The sequence below is a fragment of the Seriola lalandi genome, unplaced genomic scaffold (genome assembly GCF_002814215.2).
Source record: "Seriola lalandi dorsalis isolate HSWRI2012SDOR001 ecotype SW California unplaced genomic scaffold, Sedor1 jcf7180002054980, whole genome shotgun sequence".
Taxonomy (NCBI): domain Eukaryota; kingdom Metazoa; phylum Chordata; class Actinopteri; order Carangiformes; family Carangidae; genus Seriola; species Seriola lalandi.
The window spans coordinates 181,109-198,312 of record NW_019525530.1 but is presented as its reverse complement, the minus strand read 5'-3'; the positions used below and the strand labels follow the sequence as shown (position 1 = coordinate 198,312).

The window sequence follows — 17,204 nt, the reverse complement described above, 5'->3', positions numbered from 1 at the left end:
GTGAAGAGAACAGGGCGCCAGTGGTGAACCTGCCAGTTCTGGTGTTTTCTGGTGAATGCTAATCAAGCTGCAGGGTGCTGGGCTGTGAGCACAGGTCCCACTTGAGGATGCGGGGCCCTCATGCCACCCTCATGGAGTCTGTTTCTGACAGTTTGGTCAGAAACATGAACACCAGTATCCTGCTGGAGGTCATGTTGTAGGGCTCTGGCAGTGCTCCTCATGTTCCTCCTCACACAGAGGAGCAGGTACCGGTCCTGCTGCTGGGTTGATGCCCTTCTACGGCCCTGTCCAGATCTCCTCGTGTAACGGCCGGTCTCCTGGTATCTCTTCCATTATCTTGAGACTGTGCTGGGAGACACAGCAAACCTTCTTGACACCGCAGGTATGGATGTGCCATCCTGGAGGAGCTGGAATACCTGTGCAACCTGATTGGGCTGCAGGTACCGCCTCATGCTACCAGAAGTGACAAGGACACTAGCAAAACACAAACCTAGAGAGTCAGTCATGAAGGATCAGGAGAGAGCAACTGTCTGTGGCCACCACATGTAGAACCATTCCCTTTTTTGGGGTTGTCTTGCTTTTGCCTCCATTGCACCTGTTGTCACTTTCATTTGTACCAAAGCAGGTGAAACTGATTCACAATCACTTGTTCTTCCTAATTGGACACATTGATATCCCTGAAGTTTAACTGACTTGGTGTTATACTGTGATGATTTAGTGTTCTCTTCATTTTTTTGAGGAGTGTATATTTTTTTTAACTATTTTAGCAGCTGCATGTGGAGACAGTGACATGTTACTGATGTTTTCTGCCAAAATAAATCAGAAATTAATTAATAATGATAAGAAATCCAACATTCCAGTAACCTGCAAACTCTATGTGAGATAGAGCTGCAGCAGCAGAGACACAGCAGAGCCACGCTCACTCACACTGTGTGATCCTGGCGTTACTGTCCTCTCTGGAGCGTTGCTGCATCACATTATCCCTGTCCACCTGTTGTTTATGCGTGTGCACGTGTGTCCTATTGCGCACACACAGGAGTAAACAAAATGAAAACATTGCTCCACACTGCCACTTAAATCTGCTGTCATTCCATGAGATGAAATGTTGATCAGCAGCTATTTGTCATGAATTAAAATGAATTAATTTGATTGAATTCTTGTTTACAGATAAACTGAAGGTTATTTTTAGGACGGATGGTTTGGGGATCATCAGCTACGACCTGTAAACAATGCTAATAAAAATGTTGTATATATGCTGTATATACCTGAATATAGACTCTACCACCATCCTCTACATACTGTACTCACATGTCCACATGCACGAACATGTTTATACACGCAGTCACGTGCACTAGTAATCAGACTGTCAAGTTGTTTTACCATTATAATGACTGTATCATAGAACATTTCATACACACAGTAACGTGAACACATGACTTAACATCATGAAGGAGATTCCCTAATAAACAGAGGAGCCATTGAATACATTACAGGGTCATAGCAGAGCCATTAACCAGGGTGTCACTCTGAGTATTTATAGTGTGGCAGCAGCTTGTCCTATGAATGGGACGGAAATATGTCCAGTTGACAAATGGCTCTTCCTCCATGTTTATTATATCCTGTCTTTGGCCCTGCACTCTCCTTGTATCTTTCATCTGACAACCCGTAGGAAAGCCGTATCATTTTTCCATCAGTGTTAAGGCTTCAATATGAACATGTTGTTTAGTGTTGGTGAACGTGACCTTCTCTCTTAAAGATACCATCACCACTGAACACATAGAAGAAGAAAGAAGAGAATCTAAAGAAGAATTTTACATAGAATTAGTTTTTACAAAAACTTAGCAGAGCAGTACTTTTCGCTCGCTAAAATTAGCATGCTAACATGCTCTAAATAATGGTGCTACTGCTAACGTGCTGATGTTTAGCACGTATGTTTACTATAGTCACCATCTTAGTTCAGTGTGTTAGTCTTCTAATATTTGCTAATTAGCATCCTAACATCCTAACACCTTCCTTTCAAATGAGGATTTTGTAGGTATTTAACTACATACTTAAGTCAAAAACAGACTGACAGTTATTCGGACACACTGTCAGAAAACCATTAATGTTTGAAGCAAATATTGTGACAATCCATGGAAGATTTGTCAGTGGAACAGAGAAAACTTCAACCTGCTGGAAGTCACCAAAGTCATCAGCATTCCTCTGGGGACGTTGATTGTCTGTACTACATTTCATGGCAGTACATATTATTTGTGACGTTTCACAAACCTTCAAACGTATCATGCTCTAGATCTCAGAGGATCACCACAGTTACCAGGATTCATCCTCTGAGGACAGTGAATTTACTCATCAAGACATTAGGGCTTGGACCACAGCAGAGGACCGACTGGCCTACAGAAACTCCCATCCCTACATCCATAGAACATTGTTAGTGTGGCTAAAACTTGTTTGGGGAGGAAGTCTTTAGGGCCCCAACCAAAAATAATAGATATGAAAACGTGTCTGAATTATACCTGAGGATAATTGGAACTGATCTAAGCCCATGTTGTTGGCCATAGAAGAGGACCCTACCCTACGTAAACAATACTAGATATAATTTCGCCCTGGCCAGACCCGTCACAGGTTCCCCTGATTTGCTTGATTGATGGATGCAACAGTCATTATCCCCTTTCTTATACATTGTAAACACCAGGCTCAGGTTGCACAAAACACCTTAAGTTTTCAACTTAAGTATGACACTTAAGGTAAAATTTTACATTCGCTGACAAATCATAAACTGACTGCCGGTCAAACCTGTGATGTAGAATCAGTTATTCATCATTAAGGGTGTCTCCTGGTCGAGGAACACTCTTGTTGGGATGTGTTCATTTTCTTGATTTATCACTTTAAATTCAGCCATGTTGTTGATATGAGTCAAAGGTACCTTTCGTTTTTTTAGGGGTTTTTTTGGTTGCTAAGGTCTTATGTGCAATTATTTAACTGACCTGATTTAACCAACTGTCACCATTTTAAGGAGAAGACTTAAGGGTGTTTTGTGCAACTGTTTGTATGTCTCCACGCCGGCAACAGCCAGAACTGGACGCATATTGTTTTCAGGTTGTTCATACGTCCATGCGTCCATACCATTTTTATGGTTGTGATTGGCACAAACATTCACTTGGACTCAAGAATGAAATTATTAGAATTTGGTGGTCGGGGCGTCGAGTAGCTCAGTTGGATGAGCATCGGCCCCATGTGTACAGGCTACAGTCCTCGCTGCAGTCGGCCCCGGTTCGAGTCCCGCATCGGACGGCCCTTAGCTGCATGTCATTCCCCCTCTCTCTCTGCCTCCCCATTTCCTGTCTCTCTCTACTGCACTATCAATAAAGGCACAAAAAGCCCGAAAAAAAAGAAAAAGAATTTGGTGGTCAAAGGTTAAAGGTCACTGTGACAACAGGTTTTTGGCCATAACTGAAGAAAGAAATTCGTGGCACTAATTATGACACAATTTAACTCAAATATCTATAAGGATAAAAATTGATTACATTTCATATCCAAAAGGTCAAAGGTCACCTTTCACTGTGACATCATAATGTTCTGTTAAATCACTCATGCTGTAGCTCAGGGGAGATTGTGACTATATTTCCTGTAACTTGGCTGGTTGACGGAGTGTGTAAAATGTATTTGTCTTGATGATAAAGGATGTGATACACAGTTTATCTCTTGGCAGTACGTGGACATCCACATCATTACTGTGCATACTGGAGGATGTAGAAGAATGCCTGGAGGTTCCGATCACTAACAGCTGAACAAACAGTGATGAGCACACACACATATATTCATGCTGACTTTTATTTTTACCACAGGCCCATGCCAGGATTTGGGGGCTCAAATAGACTTACTATTTGTGTTATGCATACTAAAGTCATACACAAGCAGTCCATCTGGTGACATGTCAGGACAAAGTGTCTGTGTTTAACTGTTGACAGTCTCTGGTTGGTGACTTCAGCTTCTTTCCCACATCATAAAATAGACCTGAACATTTGGGGTCTCTAACTCTACAAGTACAGCATCGTGACTGAAGGCAGGTGTGTGTATGAAGTATTGTGTGACTGTGTCTATAGGCAACTATATTTATAGCCAGGACAGAGCTGGGAGGGACGTACAGTCTCTTTTTGAAAGCATTCATTTTTTTTTAAGTATATTTTTTGGGCTTTTTTTGATAGTATAGTGGAGAAAGACAGGAAACAGGGAGGCAGAGAGAGGGGGAATGACATGCAGCGAAAGGCCGTCCGATGCGGGATTCGAACCGGGGCCAACTGCAGCGAGGACTGTAGCCTCTACACATGGGGCGCCTGCTTAGACCACTACGCTACACGACGCCCTGAAAGCATTCATTTTTGTGTTTGTGTTTACACTTATTTGTAAACACAAAGGGATAGAAAAAAGTGATTTGAAAATACAACTTAAGCTTGGGAGAGCGGTGTACTGAGAGTGGTCATTGGATACTTGGTTTCAGCCCCTGAATCCTAATGTTGGACAAATGTGTTCACATTGACAGGTACCTCAACACGCAGGGCACTTTCAGTGCCTGGATAGTTCACTCTAAACGGTCAAGATTGAGTGTAAAACGATGGACACTTCTCACCCTCAGTAGTCAGCATCTTGGTGATGTAGTGGAAGGGGAGGGACCATCAATGTATTTTCAATTTTTCAATGGCGGCTGAGGAAAGAGGACACGTTTTCGGTGCTGATGGTGGCAGTAAAACACAAATTTTTAAATGCCCAATAAGTAACTTCTGCCACTAGGCGTCTCTCAATCAAACCACACTGACACATGCACATAGAGGATATGATGTCATGGACAGGCGACCAAATGACACGTACCGTTACCTTGATTAAAATCACAGATTCCTCTGGTTTGAGAATTGTCGAGAATTTGTGGACTGTACTGCAGACTGCAACATTCATTCTTTTCTTTAAGTTATTTTTTGGGTAGCTTTTTGGGACAGTGAGAGAGTGACAGAAGAAAGAGAGAGGGGATGACATCCTGCAAAGGACCAGGGCTGGATTTGAACCCGGGCTGCTGAGCCTAAGTGGTATGCCCTCCTGCATCATTCATTCTAAAAGGTCATGATTTCACTCTGGCTTACTGCCATTGGAAGTGCTGGAGCAAGGTCAACTGAGTCCCTTGAAGCCCTGAAGGAAGACAACGCTTTGGTCCTGACAGGTCTGGTAGTTTCAGTGATAATGTTACAGCCTTTGATGTTTTTCCCAACCATGGCTTGATTTTCCATTTGTGGCAAATAATACTTAAATGACAAAATTTTCTGAAGAAAAAACCACTTACTCCATTAGATGCTCACTATGTGCTCCATTAGTCAGTCACATAATGTTCCCGAAACAAACCTTAGTGGAAAAGTCACAATGTTAGTTTCTGTTTGCTTCTTGCAACAAGTCGAGCTGACGAATGTCCATGTCTGACACCATTCCCTTGTTCCCTCATGTTCTGGACAGGAGCAACTTCTGGTTTTCTGTTTGTGTTTGTGTAATATTTCATGTGTTGATGAATGTTCCTGCTCTGGACTTAGAGGACTCATTCTCTGAAATGACTGTGTAACAGAATCTACTGAAGATATTATTGAGGTTTTCAGCCCAGTAGTGTTGTCAAAGTCAAGACTGATAAGACGGGAAAGGAGTGGTGAGAGGAAGTGGAGGATGATGACGCTGGTCTTGAAGAACTTGAAGAATTTGGGAATACTTGAGGAAGTGATGTCATTTCAGAGGATCAATATAAGGACACTGCAGTGTTTTCTGACACTAATCCGTACAAGTCATCCATCTAAGAACAGTCTTAAAAGACAGGTGATGGCAACAGATTTAATCCTTCAAAGGGTAAATCAGTGAATCACCAGGGGCAGAAAGATGCTGTTGCGCTGCTCTCTGTAGATTGAAACTTTCAACCTCTTCTGGCTGCCTCAGTCTCTGCTGTGACAGTAGCTGGTTTCTATCAGCTGTCAGACCTCCACCAAGGTCAAACAACCCTACATATGTCTGTCAGAGCCAGATTATTGCCTGAATCTGCACCAAACTGTACAAACTCTCAACACTATTAATGTGTCTGATAGTTTTTCAAGATCCAAACATTATTTCCTGAGGTACCATTCCTCAACAATGTTTAGTAATTGGACGCACTCCTTTAACCGGATCCACACCAAATATTGGCTCTTCTTTGGTCCATTCCCCTTCCCTCCACCAAGTTTGCTACAAAATGCAAAGTGTTTACTCGTTTCAGCTCTTTATCTGTTCTCTTCTCTCCTCTTCTCCGTGCCTCTCACAAACAGTATTTTCATGCAGCTGAATTCACAATAAAGCTGTTGACATGTTTTTCTGTGTCATGACAACAGGACAAGTTTGAAACTGTCTGAAATGCGGTCCGTTCAGACGACATGTGTGGTCAGCTGAATGAGAGACGTAGAGAGGTGTGTCTGCTCTCACTTGCGGGGCAGTACAGAAGACTCTCTTCTACAGAAATCAGACAGGGTTTGTCCAAAATATCTTGTTGGCAACACTGCTTGTAAACACCCATGGTTACGTAATAGAACCCGTTTGCGCCAAAACAACCAATGGGGAAATTCCAACACTTGGCTGGCCAACCAATGGTGTAACTTTATCACTCAGGACTGGTCCTGTGGTTATGGTCCAGCCAAAAACACCTGCTTTGACAGTTTACCACAGGTTTAAATAAATATGTCAATTTTTTTGGCAGATTGACCAAAAAATACTGATAGTTAATTTATGGCTAATCTTATCTAACAGGAAATATTTTAATTTCTATGGGTACACGGTCCAGATGATGAGTACTTGGACATGATCATGCACAAGAGGAAGGATAGTATAGTTACGGTTAGTATAGTTGCTCATCAACATCGTCTGATGGTGCAAGCGGATAATGTTCATGTTATTTCTTTAAGTCAGATGCTGATTATTCTTATTATATTGAAAAATATTTCAAAGACTTTGTCTCCTGAGGGCGACAGTCTGGACCAGAGGTGTCAGACAGAGAACCTAGAACCTGAATAGAACACACATGGGAGAGCTGAAGAGTCTGACCAGTGTGATTAGCTATCCAGTCAATTAGATTTGAATGTTTCCAGGCTTCACCCAGAGCTGCTGTGGCAGCTGAAGCAGCAGGAGAGGGTCAGGAAGGGAGAGAAGCTAATGAAGAGAGAGATGAAGGAGAGAAGGAGGAGGAGGAGGCAGCCAACAGGCTGCTGTTGGAGAGGAAGCAACAGGTGAGACAGACAGCAAATACAGCCTGAGCTGTAGATATTATTTAATATATGTGCAGCAGATCACCTTATATATGCTATTCTTTGATAAGAAGCCCCCCAACCACTGCCAAAGGGTTCTCGTGCAGCAAACAGCAGCAGCAAGGCACTGTGGTCTGTTTGTATTGTCGTTGATTCCACCCCCTTTGTGCCCCCTTAACAGGGCCCCTGCTGTTCTGACTGGACTTGTCTGCTGGTATAGTGCCAGACTGTCTGATGGATTTCTGTTTCCCAGATCAGAGCCTTTCTGAAACACATTTAAAATCTAGAGGAGATGTGACATCATCGTGACATCATCATGATGTCGGTCTCTCTCGCTCTCCCTCTCTCTCCTCTCTATCTCTCTCTCTCTCTCTCTCCCTCTCCATATAGCCTATGATTGGCTGTATCGGTATCTAGGTGTATCTGGGTGGTGCACATTTTGAAGTGTTGCATCAGAAAAGGTTGATGGAAATCAATTGTGCAAAAAGTTTTACACTCACTTGGACTTGGCTTTTCTGAATAAGTTTTGACGTAGTAAACATTTAACTCATGTTACACCCACACAAAACACATTTCTATTTCTTCACCTCTGGACATAATGAAACTTGGCCAGTACTAGTTGACATGAAAGAATAATTACAACTTGTCCTGGACCCCTCTCTCCATTTTTCTCTCACAGATCGCCAAGGTGACTAGATTTGTTTCTTCTTTCTCTTCAAGGTTTTTGGTGTTTGGCAAACAACCGGTTTTGTTTCTGGTTCCTTGTGTAACATAGCCTATACCGCCACCTTCTGACAACACTATGCAGCCTAGTTGATCCGTTTGACAGTTATTTGGAAACACAGTTACTTTCTTCTTCCCATCACTTTGACAGAAGTGCAGTCTGGTTTCTGTTTCTGAGTCTTACCAGGGGCCTACATCTTGTGGTGAATTCTCTGAGGTTCTGGTCTTGAAGTAGGATCTGTACGATGTCCGCCTACATCCCAGAGAGTGTTCCTGACCCGCAGCGCAGTCACAAAGAACTTTCTCTTCATGCAAATCACTTTCATCCACAGGACATGTGCTCCTCAGTCCGCCAATTTTTCTGATTGAACCCAACTCAAATTGAATGTGCTGAAGCTTAGAGCCCTAATTGTGCAAATACCAACAGCGTTGACTGTATATCTATGTCATAGATTTGTTAGTTTGTGTTGCTATTTAATTTTAAAATGATGAATTTATTGTATTTGACTATGTTTTCCTCTCCCCCTCCAGGATCCGGCCCATTCCCATGCACCCAGTACAGAACCATCAGTACATTATAAAGCCCAAATACTACCACACACACACCACACAGACCCACGTCCAGTCCCAACCAGAGAGACCGATCCCCCTGAGAGTGGGACACAACCCCTTCCATGGTGAGTGGGAAACTCTACATAATGATTTTGAAGATATTTTCCAGTACATTTCCTTACATTTGTCCAGTTTCCAGTTCCCTGCGGTTCTCAAAAATCAGCTTCCAGAGACTCGATCCATCACAGTCACGTTGATTGTGACATTGCCAAATGCTCACTTTTCACTTCAGTTCACACTAACATCACTGTGCAAAAATAATTTTAATAGATACTAAAGTGGACATGATGTTCACTGTGATGGTTTACATGTCTCATCACGTCTCTGCAGGTTGATTTTTGTACAGGAGTAATTTGAAAACCAGTGGATTCCAGTGATGGAGAAAGGCACATTAAAAAATCTAAAGCAACACTTGTTGAAAAAGTGTTCAACAGTAATTTAAACTAAAAGCTACATACATAAATTTTTAGTTTAAAGATTTTGGTTCTTTAGTGAAGGTAGTTTCAGGAACAGTAATTTAAAGGAGCTAGGCTATTTGTAAGTTTTGCTATTGCTACATAGCTAACATTAGCTTTAACAGCTGTTTACTGACCAGTCTTGCCAAGACCTTCAGCCTTATAACTTTCAGAGGTTATAATATGTCCTCTGAGCAGCTACTTCTTCAGGGCAGACTGGACGCTACAGTTACTCAGTATCGGAAAATAAGGAGACTGACTGACAGAGCCAGAGCTAGCTGGTTAGCATGCTGACTTCAGTAGAAGAGATGAAGTGAAAGAAATAGAAGCAAAACAAGAGTTAACATTGGTGTTTGATTCCAACTTTTGAGACAGCTGTTGGTGAGTAAAGGAATAAAGTTTGATACAGAGCTCACAATGTTTCTTCCAGATTGGTAAGTTAACAGCTGTTAATGGTATTGTTAGCGATGTAGCAATAGCAAAACTTACAAATAGCTCCTTTAGTTTTAGAGACTCACACTATAATGTTCAATCATCAGAGATAAAACCAGTCAGTCTGTGGTTCAGGGGCCGGCTCCATTATAACAGAGGTAGATTACTGTAATGACCCAATGTTTGCCTGATGTTAAAAGGCAGGATAAATCAAGAAAACAATGACCCAATTTAAACCACGTGTATTAGCTGTGGGAAAGTCCATGAAAGCTTCACATGTCAGAATGAGTTCAGGGACTTGCAATGGAGAAGATGTGAAAGTTTATTACTAATTTTGTGAACTTTCAGTTCAAGAGACACATGGGTAAACTCTGTGAGTAGCTTACAATGAAATTCAAGTAATGATAAGAAGAAATCATTATCTCTTTTTCTACAGAACATCATATTTTAGTTTTAAGGTTTGATTCTGCTTTGGAAACCAATCATTTGGCCAAGTGAGAAATCCTGGGACTCCCTGGAAAGGGTTCTTTATTCTTGGGATGAAATAGTGGTGTCCTCGGGGGAGAACCCCTCACTTTGCTGAAACAACAAGAGCCTCGATAGAAATGAACAAGTGCATCTGAACAACTTTTACCTGCTTCCCATTCGCAGCGGCTTCGAAAAGTCTTTAGACTCTTCACGTTTTCTATTTTCTATCCATTTTCAATTTTTTGCCAAAGTCAAAATGCTGTTTGCCAAGACATCCCGTGGATGGACTGAGGTGTTATGATTTGAGACGTTGGACTGTGAGGGTGGGATTGATTGTGGTCTGTCTGTCTGTCTTCAGTGCAGATAGTTTGAGAATCAGGTGATGAGCAGGAAGAAGGTGTGTAATGGAAAAAGGTCAGCACTGCTGGGTCAACAGTCAGTCAGCATGAACTCACACTGAGGGTCACACTTCAGTTCCTAGGACAGATCCCAGTGTCTTGTTGCATTCACATTTTTATGAGACACTTCATATCAGAGCAGCTCAATCCGTTTAGACAGAAAAGAGAAAGTTTTCTGGACCAACGTTGGCAGGTGGTCAAACTCCTACAGATCAACAACAGCCATAATTCACAAGCTGGTGGTTGGTTATTGTGGTTTGTCATAAATTCAAGGCCAAAATCCAGCGTCAGACTCTCCAGTACGCGTCTATGAATAAGTCAATATTTTTCTGTGCAGACTACACTTTGAGTGGTTGTGCCTCTGGCCTGAGGGATATTAATGGGAGGTCAGCAGACAGAACAGTGTTGGTGTTTGGCTGCGCAGACCCAGACCTGGCCACATTGAGCCAGACCCAGTTTCAAAATAACCTCCTCTGCTCAGTTTAATTTCAGCCAGCAGTATGTAAATGCCAGAGAAATGGCCAGACATCAAAGGTGCAGAAGGAAATGGGACAAACACATATAGAGAGGGGAGAGGGAGTCATTCATGTTCAGCACATTTGTCGGAAAACCAGAGAGAATTACTGGTTGCATATATATGGCCTCTGGACTTATTGTAAGTACTGTATATGGTCTACAAAGAGTGTTTTATACTGAACCAGTACTGAGACAGAGAGGATTCATCGTAGTGTGACAAAAATATCTAATCGCAAATTTTTGACCAAATTTCTGATTGTGATTGCAATTGAAATTTGACTGTGGTTTTTCCAGGTTTTATTTTTTCAGTCAGAGAAGAAATAAAAGATTGTAAAATATATATGAATATAAGCTTTAGTAGCTTTTTATTGAATCTGAATCTGATTTCAAATCCACTTTTAAATCCCTTATCTGAGCCATTTAGGCCCGGTTTACAGTTTTCATATAAATAAAATTCAGACGAGACACTTTCATTTAATCTTGCTCATGTTTTTATGAACCACAAGTGAGACAAAAATGTCTGTTCATCAGCAGCTCAGTGTATCTTGTATTTGATCATACTCATATAGGGACTGTGCTGTTATAATGATAATAATAATAATCACTGTCATTTAGTGTAATGTCAGCTGCTGTTGTCACGAGGACAGAGGAGACTGAATGTAGTAAGGAAATCAGGCAGTGAGTGGATATGTGACTGACAGAGTTGCACTGTGGGGGAGTAAAAGTTAAATATGTAAACTTCAGTCAAACCCAAACTCTAAAGGTGGACTGAGCAATCAGATTTAAATCCCTTTTGAAAACTTACTGGATGCATTTACACATAGAGACCAGATAGCCATCGATCCGCCCAGTGTGAATGGGATAAATTTCAACGTTAGTATGTAACTAAAGTTTAGGCAGATCCAGACTCCTTGTGACTGAGTCCTGGTTCTTAATGTAACAATGAGCCTGAAGAATTTGTCTTCTGTCATTGTCTCTGTTGATATTTTAAGAGCGAGGAGTGGTGGAAGGAGGAGGAGCTGAACAAAGGACCTCCCTGTAGAGGCCCAGCCCATGAACCAGAGTGTAATACTGTGGAAACCCCTGGATAATTGAATGAATAAGCAGGTGTAAGGTACTCAGTGAGCGTATGATCCTATATTACATGAATTTCAATAATATATCAATGATGTACTGAACGTTCCTTTCCCTTTGTACTAGATAGTTTAAAAGAATCAGAGCAGTGCACTCTGACTGTGACTTCACTGATAAAAGCTGAAGTCTTTAAATAATAATGACAAACTCCTTGTGTGACACAATTTGCAGCATAAACTTTTGCTTCATGTTATTTGACTCATGAGTCCTAAATGTTAACTGTTGACAGGAAAGAGCACCAAATACCCACAAACCCCTACAATGCACCCATACTGTCGACATCATCTGTAACATTTTCCCTCGTCAAACAGGAAACAGTCTTTCAACCTCTGTTTATCCATCCTAGTGTTGGAGGTGGAGTTAATGAGTTCATACATGTTTCCTTCATTGTTTACCACTTAAAGCAAAGTTGCGTGTCTACAAATAGCATTTCAGGCCTTTGAGGCTAAACTAATGAGAATAGCATGGCTGGCTTTTGGGCAGCGTGCAGCCAGTGCTTCACTGACATGTTTGCACTAAAACAAGAAGCCCACAGCCTTTCTGTCAGCCCCTTCCCATGTGACAAACAACCTGTCAGCAACTGGCTTTGGTGCCACATCTGGGAAAGTTATTCCCCATCTCCCCTCAGCTCTCCCTCAGCTCCCTCACACGGCCCAAACACCCTCTGACGGACGGCCATGGTCTCAGCCCTCACTGAAGGTTTGGGCAGAGAGGATCATCTTGCCATCACCACAGTGACCACTCAGAGTCGGGACTTCAGCACCTCAACTTGTTCTAAGGGGCAGGGAGAAAGGAAATAGTCACTTCACTGTAAGACCAGTTCATTTTTAGAGGCCGGCGTGTTTCAGCTTTTGGCCGTCCTGAACTCTACCTCTGAGACTGAGAAGTTGTTGTTCATGCCTCCTTCTTTCTGAGAAAACTGACTTTGTCGCCTCTTTGGCTTGACTTATTCACCTCTATGTCAATGACTTGATGAAGCCAAAAGCTTAAATACCTACAACACTGTCGGACGTATGATGGACAGTTTAAAAAACAGGCTCAAAATTGATGCTGCAGAACCAGAGATACATTCTTTTTTTTTACTTCATATCTGTGTCCTAATTCAGTGCCACATCCTCCTACAAAGGTGTGGACCTTCGTAACCGTCGTAGATTGCGAAGGCCGAACCGAAATGAGACTGCCTGGTCTATGGAGGATTTTCGTTGCACATCACCAGCTGTGCTCTTACCATTGCATCGCAGAGCACAGCACCTGTTGCCTAGAAACCGTGACATGTAACCTTTTTTTCACTAAGACTTGAGGTTGTACTATTAGCTGTTGAACTGAGCCGTAACAGTGTAATCCTCTCTGTCAGCATTGTTTACTTTCATTACTGGCGTGCAATGAATCTTGGAACAGTCTGGACTGAGATTGTCGTGTGTGGTAATGACAGACCACATTCCTTGGAGGAAAACAGCGGCTGAGAAGGAGCTTAATGCTGAATGATTGAGTTCAAATAGATGGAGCACATCCAGAAGATTCTGAAGGTAGCATTAATGACTGAATCTGATTCAGGAGGTCATGGGTAGACAGTGGATGTCGATGACCTGTAGGGTGACATGTGACCTTTTGGGTTGATTGAAGACCAGACGGGTCTTCAGCCCCAACTGAAGCTGACTCAAGTAACATCACTCGAAGACATTTATCAGACTCCACACACAAGGCTTTATTATATATATATATATATATGTAGTGTTTCAAATATGACGTAATACTCCCCAGCAACAGTAAACAGATGTGTAAAATGTGTATAGTTGGTGCCATTCTCCAACCCAGGGAAAGGGGTAAAGATATCATGATGTGTGCTGCGAATAAAATCCGTTAAAAAAAAAACAGTCAGCTACTTGATGATCAAGAGAACGTATGTGTTAATTTTCTGTAAGTAGCAGCCAAGAGGTGCAAATGACCCGTCTTCTCCCTCCTACTCAGTCCTGGTTTCAGTCTCTCCTCTGATGCCTCTTTTAATCTCCCCCCTGGCTCAGATAAATAAACCCACTGTGGCCCAATGAAAAACATCAGACAGACAGAAGTGACCCCCTGACTTCAGTAGTGACTCTACCATCTCCCTGCAGCCTGGCTGAACCTCCCCCTGAACATTTTCTTCCCTCAGGTTGATTGATGTCTGTGTTGTGTCTGAGATGCTCTGCTGACTCTCTTTCCATATGCTCCACACAACCAGAGAAATCTGCCAGCAACGTGTGTGTACTGACAGAGGCACAGAGTTGGAGGAGGAGGGAGGGTTTAGAGGATCAAGACATGTTTTATCATGGCTGTCCAGGGAGCTCTGCTCAGAGCCTTGTCAGGGCCGGTTTGACATGGTGGAACTGATTGTTTTATGGTGAAGAGAAGTTAAGGCTGGTTTCATTTTTACTACCCTGAGATTGTCGTCAGCAGAACAGCAGCAGCTTTGGTCAATGGGTCAAACACATACAATGACCTGTCTTTACTTTTATCGGACAAGCCAAACTTTGTGGCTGAATGAACTATGACATAGTTGGTTTCTTTAAAGGAGTTATTTGTAAATTTTGCTATTGGTACATAGCTAACATGAGCATTAACAGCTGTTTTCTGACCAATCTTGCCGAGACCTTCAGCCATCATTGTCTTTACAAGACAAGAGCTTCACAATACGTCCTTTGAGCAGCACTACTTGCTTCAGGACAGACTGGATGCAACAGTGACTCGGTATCAGAAAATGAGAAGTCGGGGTGCCCCGGTGGCTCAACTGGTAGTGCGCGTACCACTTAGGCTCTGTCCTTACCACAGAGGCCATGGGTACGAGTCTGACCCATGGCCTTTTGCTGCATGTCGTCCCCTCTCTCTCCCCAACTTTCCTGTCACTCTCTCTGTCCCTATCCAAATAAAGGCAAAAACTGCCCAAAAAAATAACTCCAAAAAAAAGTTAAAAAAAATGAGTAGACAGGCCAACCCAGGCTGGAGCTAGCTGGTTAGCATGCTAACTTCAGGAAACGTTGTGAGTTCAGCATCAAATATATTTCCTTTACTCACCAGCAGCTGTCTCCAGAGGTGGAAGCAAACACCAATGTTAACTCTTGTCTTTACTTCTGTTGAAGTTAGCATGCTAACCAGCTAGCTGCAGTCCGACTCACTTCACCACCACCCGCTCCTAGCAAGAAACCATGTTGCAACAGTGAAAAGTTACAAATATAACCTTTGAACCATGACCAGGATTTTCTACAGACCTTAAAGTGGTACTCCAGCAATTTACATGTCACTCCCATAAAGTTGGGGAACTCACAGGAGACAGATTTAGACTGGTCAGCATTGAAACATCAGAGATCGATGTAGTCTCTAGTATGAGTTAAGATCCAAAAACGCTGGATCGTACATCTCCCATAATGCAACTGGATGTATGTAGTCCTGACTATAATTTTACCACTGTGTTAAAGCTTTAACAGCATCAGTAACCATGAATAACTTAGATTTAGCTGTCGTCTAATGTAACAGTCAGTGTGTGATTGTGTGTTCTGAAACTTTTCTTTACGTTTGTGGTTTGTACGACTGAAAACGTCAGAACCTCGTCACATCTTTTCCTCCTTCATTTCTTTTTGGAAATAATCTTCTCTCTAAAGGGACTCAGACAGACCATGTTTAGACTTCAAATCCTGGACCTCCATATATGATCTTGGCAGCTTTTCTCAAACCTCCTTTCCATTAGCCCTCAGTTGTAATCACTACATCATATTAGGTCCCCTGTGGATGCGTAGGTAGCCTGGGACATGTTAATCAGTGGTTTTCCTTCCTCTCAGGTTCAGAACACATTCCTCTGGCTGCTCCGTTCCACTCGGAGCATCTGTGCTCTTCAGTGTGAACAGCTGACAGCCTCAGACGCAGCACTGAGAGTTGGAGACAGGGGCTTGGATCTGACACAGCCCAGAGGGGAAGGCTCAGAGAAGAGAGGAAAGCAGAGGTTAAATGTACCTGAAGAGATGTATGTGAGGCATCACTGCACAGCATGTAGACAGATTAACTGTGACAGGATGTTTGTACTATTCACTCCTCTCTCCTTCCTGTCAGTCAGTACTGAGGGCTGAGTTTATGAAGGTGGGGAATAAAACTCAGCAGACAGGGATAGATAAGCTCCTGTGCAGCAGATAGCTGCAATAATCTTTCAAATGTGGATATAAGCACAAAAACAGGTATGTTTGTCTCTCTGGGCCCATTAATTTGAAAAATCCCATTAGCCACTTGAAATTTCCAATTTTCAAGATGGCCGCCATTTCTGGCATAGAAAACATATTTTACCACAGAACTTTACCCACAGATTTCACTGATTTGGTAATGTAATCCTGTTTTAAACTATGAGGATGTGTCACATTTACAACTCTTAAATTTCCTCAGAGCTTTATTTGTGCAATGTCTAATACGTAATGTGAATTATTCTGCATAAAACACAATGTATTTGTAAACGTTTTATTATGAATGATGAACAAAAAGTTCTGTAAGAGTCAACAGTCTACTTGATTACACCACCAGGCTAACTTGCTAGCGCTAGGCTAGTTAGCGAGCCTTTTTGTGAGTAATATTTTTGCTGAAATATACTTTTTACAGTGCAATAAATTTCACTTTCTATATTGTAAAAATGTTTGATCTAACACCAGGATCATTCATATGAGAAAATAGTGGATGAACTTATTGCAAAAAAATAACATTTCCTTGCCAGAAACAGCAGCCACCTTAACTTTTGAAGTGGCTAACATGTTTTATCTAAAGAGTATTACCCAAGGAGGATTTGCGCCAAGTTCAGTTCTTGTATACACATTTGAAAGATTTCCCTGAAATATGAAGTTATCTGCTGCTTTACCTGTCGTACAGCACTTGTAAATGCTGCTGGGATTTCTTCCTAATTTGCTAAAAACTGAAGAGTAAAAAGTAAAGAGGAGGAAAGAATGAGAAGAAAAGTGCAGAGGACGGAGTGCAGGCTGAGAGCTGAAGGTGCCATGCCTGCTGTGTGTCTATGTTGGAAGAAAGCTGGGTATCCACCTCTCAGAGACTTACAGTGTGATGAAGAACTGGACCACGTCCCAGAGTTTTGTTTGCCGACTTCTCTCCCTCCCACATTTTTTTTTTCTTTTTTTTGCTGCTCACGTTTCAGAGGCGCCACTGGACTTAGG

At 42.2% G+C, this 17,204-nt stretch overlaps 1 protein-coding gene across 4 annotated transcripts in view; it reads left to right on the top strand.

Moving 5' to 3' along the window:
• ltbp1 (latent transforming growth factor beta binding protein 1) overlaps positions 1 to 17,204 on the top strand; it is a 129,691-nt gene that overhangs the window by 45,420 nt on the left and 67,067 nt on the right. For all 4 annotated transcript variants that reach the window (XM_023396654.2, XM_023396653.2, XM_023396652.2 and 1 more), the window contains exon 4: positions 8,547 to 8,692. In XM_023396654.2, coding sequence (XP_023252422.1) covers positions 8,547 to 8,692 — 146 coding nt within the window. The remainder of the gene's footprint in view (positions 1 to 8,546; positions 8,693 to 17,204) is intronic.